This window comes from Podarcis erhardii (genome assembly GCF_964252035.2).
Source record: "Podarcis erhardii genome assembly, chromosome: 4".
NCBI lineage: Eukaryota > Metazoa > Chordata > Lepidosauria > Squamata > Lacertidae > Podarcis > Podarcis erhardii.
The window spans coordinates 21,796,625-21,807,038 of NC_138508.1; the positions used below are offsets into that span (position 1 = coordinate 21,796,625).

The 10,414-nt window shown below is 49.8% G+C and overlaps 1 protein-coding gene across 1 annotated transcript in view; it reads right to left on the reverse strand.

Moving 5' to 3' along the window:
• PDGFD (platelet derived growth factor D) overlaps positions 1–10,067 on the reverse strand; it is a 154,544-nt gene extending 144,477 nt beyond the window's left edge. Inside the window, exon 1 of the mRNA XM_081860608.1 lies at positions 9,267–10,067. Within this exon, the coding sequence (XP_081716734.1) occupies positions 9,267–9,396 (130 nt within the window). The 5' untranslated portion in view covers positions 9,397–10,067. The remainder of the gene's footprint in view (positions 1–9,266) is intronic.
• Positions 10,068–10,414: the final 347 nt, after the last annotated feature.

Sequence of the window (10,414 nt, forward strand, 5' to 3'; positions counted from 1 at the left end):
GGTTCACGGCTTACCGCGGTCCATCCTGTCCGACCGGGGTCGCCAATTCATCTCGAGCTTCTGGCAGAAGCTGCTGGGCATCCTGAACGTCAAGATCAACTTAGCGTCGGCAAGACATCCGCAGACCAACGGACAAGCGGAGAGGGTCAACGCCATCATGCAGCAGTACCTGCGATGCTACACGAATCAACAGCCCTCGACCTGGGTGGACTACCTACCGCTGGCTGAGTTTGCCTACAACAACATGAAGCACGTGTCCACGGGGGTGACACCGTTCTTCGCCAACAATGGGCGGCATCCCAGAACCTTCCCGGGATTAGAGAAAGTGGGGGAGGGGGAGACACAGGGAGCAGAGGCCTGGGCAGCGGAATTACAGGAGGTTCACGAGCAGCTCCGAAGGCATTTAGAACTAGCAAAACACGCATACAAAGTGCAGGCAGACAGGCACAGGAGAGTCGGGGAAGACATCCAGGTGGGGGACTGGGTCTGGTTAGCAGCCCAGGCAGTGCCGGCCAGGACGTTAGCTAAGAAGAAGCTCAGACACAAGCAGCTAGGGCCTTACCAAGTCGAGGCACAAATCAATCCGGTAGCCTTCCGGTTGACACTCTCGGAGGGCTCCAGAATGCACCTGGTCTTTCATAGATCAGTGCTCACACCCTACAAGGAACCCCACAGGTTTCAGGCGCCAGGGAACGCACCAGACCCACCCCGCAAATCGCCAACGGGGGGGGGGGTCGCCGAGAGCGGCGCCACTCAACGAGGTCACAGAGATTTTGGACTCGAGATGGGGGGAAGAGGGGGTTGAATATCTCCTCGCCAGGGAAGGTACCCCGGCCAGCGCCAACAGGTGGGTACCGTACTATGCCGTGGAGGAGCACTACCTCAAAGACGAGTTCCATGCACTCTTCCCACACAGACCTATGCCGGCAGATTATTTCGACGAATATCTTTTCACACCCACACTTTCAGCCAGCACGTTCCAGGGGTTCTCATCAGATGAGGAACCAGCACCCGACACACGCTCCCTGGAGGGATCACTCTCGGGGTCTGTCACACCAGAAGCAAGGGGCTAGCGGGGACTCCCAAAGCAGCAGCGGGAGATCAGGACCAGTTCCCCCACCAGAGCGGAGTGGGGGGGAAGAGTCCCATGAATCAGGGCCAGCGTCTCCTCCAGTAGGGAGAGAAGATGAGTCAGGGCTGGCCACACCTCCATCGGAGAGTGAGGGAATGGAGGGGAAGTCAGGTCCAGCTACCCCCCCCCCGAGGGGGGAAGCAGTGACAGGAGCAGTGAAACGGTCAGAAGGAAGGTTGCCGGCTGGGCGCGCGCGCCAAGTTCAAATGTACAGGCGCGCGGGACAGCAGAAAACCCGGATTGGGAACCAGGTCCTAAAGCCCGCCGGAGGCAGGGGGAAGACTCAGGGGACTCAGCGTCAGAAGAGTCTAGAAAGGGCAAGACCCCAGCGGACAGGAGGACCCAGAGGAGGAAAGAGCAAAGGAAGAGGTGGAGCAAGGCTAGAGTCTTAAACTGGTGTCTGGGGGGAGGAGATTCAGACGGAGCTTCAGCGGTCTAGAGTTGAGACGTAGAGCTGCGCCGCGGCTTTGAAATCGAAACTGAACTTCAATAAAGACTTTTGTATATAACAAGAACTGGTGTTGGTCCTTTGTGAGCTGGGACCTTGGGCAGCTCTGACACCTATGTTCAAAGCAAGATTTTTAAAAATATTTTTTAAAAGCCTAATCTTCTCCATGTCAGCAATTCCCAGTTAGGAAGTTAGGACACCACAGCATGTCCCGAAAGCTATGTTGGCGTAGCTACATTACACGGTGGATATCAGGCCAGGAACAGGAGGACTGCGGCACACAGCTGGGAATGCGGTAAGTGACCCTGGCAAAAGTAGGTACCTTTTCTGCCAGCCTGTCTTGATGTAGAGAGTGGAAAACCAGGGCACACATTGGTCTGATGTTTGCCAAAATTATCTAGGTGGATGAGGATAGCATTCCAGCATGGCTTGAATATCAAAAACGAGTAAAGATGTACATTTTTATACAGTGGTACCTCAGGTTAAGTACTTAATTCGTTCCGGAGGTCCGTACTTAATCTGAAACTGTTCTTAACCTGAGGCACCACTTTAGCTAATGGGGCCTCCTGCTGCCGCCGCGCCGCTGGAGCACAATTTCTGTTCTCATCCTGAAACAAAGTTCTTAACCCGAGGTACTATTTCTGGGTTAGCAGAGTCTGTAACCTGAAGCTTATGTAACCTGAGGTACCACTGTACATTGGTTAAATGGTGGGCTTGTGTCTTGCAACGACCCCCTTTGTCATGCAGTGGCTCTCTTTGCTTTTTGTATAGGGAAGAAGGTACGTTGTACTCACCCTCCATGATCTCATTCAGTGGGGGCCATCGCAGAGTTGGGGATAGAGGCAGAGATGGCCCTGTTACTGGGCAGAGTGAGGTGGCTGCCTCAGGTGGCAGATGCCAGAAGGGGCAGGGGTGAGGTGTTGGAGGACAGAGCCCTGTGTGCTACACAGCCTGGGCTAGCTCCTCCACCAACCTACCACGCTGTCTTGGAAGTTGCTGTCATATAAGTACTGGTGAAATAAGATTCAGCTGCCACTCAGGCAGTTTCTTTCTATATGGAGAACTGGAAAGGGAGGCATTTTATCATTTACCTCTAGCAAAAAAGTATTTTGAGCTGCCCTTGTGTAGAGGGCCAGCATTGTTTGTTTGTTTGTTTGTTTGTTTTATTAAATTTATACACCCCTGATGTTGGGAAAGGTTGAGGGCACAAAGAGAAGGGGATGACAGAGGACAAGATAGTTGGACAGTGTTCTTGAAGCTACCAGCATGAGTTTGACCAAACCGTGGGAGGCAGTGGAAGACAGAAGTGCCTGGCGTGCTCTGGTCCATGGGGTCACGAAGAGTCGGACATGACTAAATGACTAAACAACAATAATATACACCGCCTTTCATCAAAAGATCTTAGGGTGAATCACAGAATAAAATACAAGATAAAACACAAGTATACAATAAAACCAAAACAACAAAACAATACCCACCCACCCCTTCTCACAGATACACTTAAAAGGCTGTATGTTATTAAACAGCCGAAGGCCTGGTTGAAGTGGAAAATTTTTGCCTGGCATGTAAAAATATGCAATGAAGGCACCAGGAAAAACTCCCTGGGGAGAGCATTCCACAAACGGGGAGCCACTATAGAAAAGAGCCATTCTTGTGTTGCCACCCTCTAGACCCCACAAAGGAGGAGGCACACAAAGAAGGGCCTTAGATGAGGAACACAGAGTCCGGGGCAGTTTGTATGGGGCGAGGCGGTCCTTGAGGCATCGTTGTCATGGTAACACCGTCTCCAGGCCCAGTGCTTTGCTCATTACATTTCTGCCCAGTACTTCCCACTCTTTCCCTCTTGTCCCTCAAGGAAGAGTTCCATATACAGATTGTGTCACCACAACAAGCCTGTGAGGAAGGCTAGGCTGAGAGAGAGCTTGACCGGCTCAAGGATACCCAGTCTGTGTTGTGGCCGGTTAGGGATCTGAATCCAGATCTTCACAGTCCTAGCCTGGCCTAGCCTGGCACTCTAACTACTATACCACATTGTTCTTTACTCCCCCCTCCCCCCATTCACCTATACGCCTTACTTGCTAGCTTTTTAGAAACACCTGGCTGCCCGTTGTTATAAGAATGTTGCACTAGATGGACTCTTCTTTCGTAAGCCAGAAATAAAGGTGAAAGCTATTGGGATAAAGGCCAAATTTTCTCCTTTCCAAAGAGGATCTTAAACTAGTATGAACCTGCCGCCCCATCTTTTATTTTATTTTTAACCAGAATGCTTTTTCTTAACAACATTGCTGAGGATCATGTAGCTAGAGGGGACAAAATAGTAGTACAGTGAAAATTTTAGGAAAGAGATTTGGCCATCTTCCCTTGTTGTAAAAATGCCCTCAGAGTCCATGATGGGGTCTCTGTTGTGCTCAAATGGCTGCAAGTACAACTCTAGAACTCCTGGACATCAAATAATGCTGAATGTTGGAAGACTTAGGGCAGATAAAAGTACTTTTTCATGCAGTAAGCAGTTAAAATATGGAACTTGCTCCCACAGGAGGTAGTGATTGCCACTAGCTTTAGAAGAGGATTAGACAAATTCATGGAAGATAAGACTATCCATTGTTGGAGGCTTTATGCCTCTGAATACTAGTTGCTGGGAATTGCATGTGCTGTTGTGCTCATGTCCTGCTTGCAGACTTCCCATAGGCAACCAGTTGGCTACTGAGAGAACAAAATGGTGGATTGTATGGGCCATTCCCTTGCCCCAGCAAGCTCTTCTTGACACTCAGATCAGCCAAATCAACCCTGGCATCCAATGGGGTGATAGATGTTCACAGCCCATTTGCTCTCACATGGATTCTCCAAAAAACTGAGTGCACTCAGAGGGTACATCATTCTGAATTTCCCATCGTTGACAGTCACAAGTGGCCTGAGCTCCAATTATGCTTCCTGGCATCTGCACAGTAGAAGGCGACCATCCACCCATCATCTTTTTTATTTGCATGCCACCTTTCCATAGTTAAACCCATGCTCAAGGTGGCTTACAACACACACACCCCAACAACACCTTAGCGCAAGAGTCTGCTCAGCAGCTTCAGCTTTTGTAGCTGGAGTCAGACAGGACCCTGCCCTCCCAGCCAGGTGGATAAAGGCCTGAAAGGAAGGGAGTATGTCAAGGTAGGACCAATGCAGACAGCAAAGCTTGCAAGACACATGACTAATTGGTGTGAGGTCATCCCATGACAGGCAGCATCTATCTTGCTCCCCAACCAGTAAAATTTCCCCGAATGGCATGCAGCTAAAAAACGCTGAGCCAAGAGTCAGAGAGGATCCCATTGATTTCTGCTCTTAAAAGACTGTGGCATTAAATTATTAGAGATCAGAAGAAACTCATTGACCATGGAAATTGTCTCCATCGAAGAGATAATATGCCTATTGCAACCTCTGAGACCTTGTTTGAGACCTTTAAGTGCTACTATTCCTTCAAGGGCTTCCCTTAGTAAACATCTGCTGTGGAGAAGTATTGGACTCCAGCTGTTTGCAGCTGTAAAGCCTTGAATGCCTAATATTTACACAGTGGGGGGTCGGCTGCATTCGCAGCTGTGTTCCCCTCTTGAATTCCTTCCTCCACTTGAACTCCCCACCCGCACCCCCCATGAAACAAAAACTCCAAACGGAATAGCTCACCCAGGAAAACTTTGGTTGTGCTTGAATCACAAGGAGCCTTAAAACGCCACAAAATTGCAGCTGCAACATTCTCAGGAAAGTTGTGCAAGGCTGGAGTAGGCAAGGAAAAGTGAGTGATTTGCAAAACTGGTTTACTCAAGGCTTGCTACATGAATGTTTAGAAAGTCGACAGCACAGGGGCAGACGAGTGGAGAGGCAGCCCACAAATGATGAATAGCTTTCCGCTACTCAGACAGTTTTCAACCATTGGTGCACGTGTGTGTGCACACACAGAATAAGCCCCCAGCACAGGATCAAGCAATTCTTCTTGTTTTCTGTGTGATGCTTTACAAACAGCCAGTAGAGACAGGATCTGAATTTAATGCTGTTAAAGAAATAACTGCAGAGCAGACAAAGCTACCAACAATGCTCAGCCATAGTTTGTTTTCTGTGCCAAGGTTTTGCTCTGGAACACCTGCAGGGAACAGTATACAACCAGTTCCAGATTGCTAGTCATTGGAGTGAGTGGGCTGTCCGTAGAATGTAGGACACTTTGAAGAAGCTGTGAAATTCCAGGAAGGAGAGAATCCAGGAAGGAGAGAACTGAGTCCGTTGAGTCTCTCCTTGCAGAAGATCCTCATTGATCCACAATGGGTTTCCAAGGGGTAACTGTGTGTATGCAACCCTGTATTGCCACCTTTTCTCTTCTGATCAAGCGTACACCATCTGGGAGAACTTCTAAAAGGCTCTTGGGGGAAAGTAATTTAGGAGGAGTTGGTCCTCTGATCTCCTTACAATTTTTCCCCTGTATTCTATTCAGGTTGGAACCTTCCCAAGGGTTTTGGCAAGAAGCTGGATAAATGCTATTCTATTCCTCTTCAGGTGCCACCATTGGAACTGGCCCTCCAATCAGTTAACATTTGCCTGCAATTGCACAACAGAATCTACAAATGTTCATCTTCAGAATGGAAGGTTGTTGCTGGGTTGGTTGGTGAGGGTCCAGACATTCTAAATCATCCTTCTCCAACCTGATGCCCTACAGATGTTTTGGACTATAACTCCTATCCCCAACTTGCGTTTCCTGTGGCCATGCATGATGGGAGTTGTAGCCCAATAACATCTGGAGGACACCAGCTTTTGGAATTCTGCTCTAAACTGTCTAGAATGGGTACCCATCTTAAAAGGAACTAGTAAGAAGAAAAGAGTCTCTTTTATCATGTGCACCACAGACACACCCATTTACATGCAGACTCACATAAAATTAGAGGGATTGTGATTTTAGATCAGAGGGAAGCTTCCAGGCATAATTGTGAGTCCTCCCTTCATCTCTCATCTTAGAAATTAGCCACAATCCAGAGGACCTGTTTAATCAAAGATCCCTGGAAATGTTTCAGAATTTGAACTGAGAAGTTTGCCAGCAAGTGGTTCCTTTCCTCCCTTTCTATTTTTGGGAAATGTTCCACAGATCTTTGATCTATGGGGCTCTCCTCCTGTTCCTAGAGGAGATTGCAGAGAACAGCAGAAAAATAAAATAAGCCAACCTCCCTGATATTAGGGTCAACATTGCACAGCAACTTTCAACCACTTACTGCAGTCCCTGCTCACCTTGGTCAGAAATACACTCTTTAATAATATACCATGCTCTCTTGGTAAATTCAGATAACAAGTTCTGCATTCCTCATTTTCCTATCTGAAGAGGGTCAGAGCATGATTGCCACCATAGCAACCACACTTTCAAAAACTCTGGTTGGAAAGCAAAACTCCTGCATATTTTGGGCCAAATCTGAATTTGAGCCAGGGATGATTGCAGTGCCTGTAAAATAAGGAAGAGTGCAGAACAAATACATCTGGAATTATGGGCCATGAGAGCATACGTGGCTGCCTTTGTCAGAGTCTTGGTCCAACTAACTCTGTACCAACAACTCTGATTGAGAGTAGCTCTCTAGAAACTCAAGCCTTGCTCCCTGAGATCCTCCAGATTAAGATACCTGCAACTGTATCTGAGATCCTGTGCATTCAAAGCATGCACTTCACTGCTGGGAAGTGGCTCCTTCACTGGTTCAGCAAAGCTTGTAGTGGGCAGGCTTGAGTCTCAGCACATGCCTTGAGCCTTGGGGAGATCTGTTCCGTTGGGATTCCCAACACTTAATGGACATAAGGATATATCTTTGTGCTACTTCACACACTGCAATTTCCTAAAACCACTTCCCCATGGAGCAAATGTGTGAAACTTGCAGGGAACTCAGCATGTGCAAATGACGCAACATGTGCCTGACTTGCTGTGGATATGTGCATTGGCTGGCTTCAACTTGTGCACAACATAGAATAATAGATTCATTGTAGAGTTGGAAGCAGTCACAAGAGTCATCTAGTCCAATCCCCAGCAATACAGGAATTTTGTTGTCCAACATGGGGTTTGAACACACAACCCTGGAATTAAGAGTCTCATGTTCTACCAACTGTGCAATCCCACAAGCTTTAAAATGTGTACACAGTGAAGGTACCCCACATGCAAGTGTACCCCATGCATGCAGGGTGAATCCAGGTCTGCCAGGTGTGTGTGACAATTTCTTTACACCCTGACTTCATGCACATTCCTACATGAAAGCATTCCCCATGTCGGAATTTGTCATGTTTGAATGTGGCCCTGGGTGTGTGACTTTTGAAAGATTCAGATGCACTCACGCAACTAATCCAACCTCCTGTGAGCATGAATGTATGTTTCTGGAGCTGCATGTGTCCACTCAGCTGCTAATGTACACAATTTCAGAACTAGTATGGGCTGCATAACAGCTGCCGCAATCTTTGCAAGAGTGGTATGTATGTGTGTTTGTATGAAAGACACGGGGGGGGGGGGTGCCTTCTGCAAAAGTACTCCCTGGATCTCTAGTTGTTCCTCAGAGTGTCAACAGCCTTGCCCTATGCTGGGAAAACAAACCTTTAAGTGGGGCACACAAGGTCTGCAGCCAAAAGCAAGATGGCCAGCTGGCAGCTGCTATGAATCACAGAATCATAGAATTGTAGAGTCCAACTCCCTGCAATGCAGGAATATGGTAAAGGTAAATGACCCCAGACAGTTAAATCCAGTCAAAGGCAACTATGGGGTTGCAGCTCTCATCTTGCTTCAGGCTGAGGGAGCCAGTGTTTGTCCACATGTGGCCAGCATGACTAAACCGCTTCTGGCACAACAGAACACCATGATGGAAACTAGAGCGCATGGAAATGGCATTTACCTTCCTGCTGCAGTGGTACCTATTTATCTACTTGCACTGGCCTGCTTTTGAACTATTAGGTTGGCAGGAGCTGGGACAGAGCAACAGGAGCTCACCTGGATGCGCAGATTCGAACCGTCAACCTTTTGATCAGCAAAGTCAAGAGGCTCAGTGGTTTAGACCACAGTGCCACCCGCACCCCCCCTTTTTTACCTGCAGGAATATACAGCTGCCCCATACCAGGATCAAACCTGCAACCTAGGCGTTATCAGCATCATCCTAACCAACTGAGCTCTCCAGGCTGATGAGCTCCATAGACAATTCTTGCTTCACAAAACCCAAGTCTTGTAGCACCGTAAATATTTGCCATTTATTACTTTCACACACTAGACACCACTTCATCAGTCGCTTCAAAATTTCTGCATTTATTGCACTGAATGCAGGTCTAGTTACATGAGCCAAGGGGAGAGGGGCACTCCAAGCCCACCATCGACATGTGCACCAATGCATTGTGCATGGCGTGTTGCCAACAGAGACCCTGCACATGGCATCCTGGTGAGATCATGCATTGTGTGAGCTATTATTTGCATGACCATTCCTATTGCAACCTTTGGTGCGTCAAGCAGCCTCAGAAGTCCTTTGAGGCGGGGGAGTTGCTTGCTTTCAGGGCAACCTGCGGGGAGATCCTCTCTCAGGGATCCTCTCTTACACATCTCCTCTCGCAAGTGCACCGCCTGAGAGGACATCCAGGGGGCGCGTTTCCACCACGCGCCCGGTCAGTTTCACACACCAGGAGCAAAAGTTGAGAGAAAGAAGAGACACTCACCATCTCTCCGCAGGTTCGAAGCGCGCAAGGCTCGGATAGATCCGCTCTGGGCGCCGGCGCTGGAGCCCTGTCGGTTGCAAAAGCTGGCGCAGATCGCAACGTAAAAGAGGAGATGCTCAAGCGGTTGCATTGGGACGCTTTGCTGCTTAGCACAAAGTCTTTACTTTAAAAAAAAAAGTGAGGACGGATTCCTCTTCCAAATGGAATATCTCCCTGTTCGCGACGCTTTTAAAGCCTTCCCTTTGTCCCCTCCCGAACTGACTCTCCAAACTCAGCCCCGATGATGTCCAACATGAATGAACTCCCCCCCTCCTCGCTTCCTCGCCCTCCTCCCCTCTAAAGTGGCTGGCTGGCTGGCTGGCTGGCTGGCTGCAGTGAGGTGGGAAACCTCTTTGCCAAGTTACAACAGTTAAGAGAGGGAAGCGGGCAGACGGACAGGTTACCCTCCTCCGCCAGCCCTCCAGGCTTCCTGCGCTCCACCGGCAGCTCCGCTTAAGCAGTGGGGGCGGGAAGTGATCCTGCCGAGGGATCTGGCTCCGGAGACTCTGCAGGGGGTGGGGTGGGGCTGCTTCATCCAGCTGCAGGCTCGCAACGCCCCCCTCGCCGTCGCCAGGGTGGATAGCGCCCCCCGTCCCGCGCCTGAGCTGCGCGCCAGGCTCTGCCCGATCCGGCGGGGAGCGCTCAGAATCCGGCGAGGGGGTCTCTCTTCTCGCTCGGGCAACTGAGCATCGCCGCTCGGGGGCCGGAGGCGCTCGGCGAGGTGGTCTGGAGGAGCGATCGCGAGCTTTTGGCTTGGCTGCCTCCCTTTCTTTTCTTTTTTTGCGCGCGGAAGGGAAACGCGCCGGAGACGGCGCCCCAGGGAGGAAAGGAGGTGGCGGCGGCGGCCCCGGCGCCTCTGGCCACTGGGGCAAGGGAGGCGGCGGAGCAGCCGGACGGGGAGGAGGGGAAGGGGGGAAGCCGTCTGCTTTCAGGGCAACCTGCGGGGAGATCCCCTCTCAGGGATCCCAGCAGCCAGCAAACTCTCAATCCCTTGGGAAGGTTGGGGAATCCACAAATTGTCTCTCTGATGCTAGCTCAGTTGGTAGAACATGAGACGCCTGATCTCCAGGTCGTGGGTTTGAGCCCCACGTTAGGCAAAAGTTTCTAGC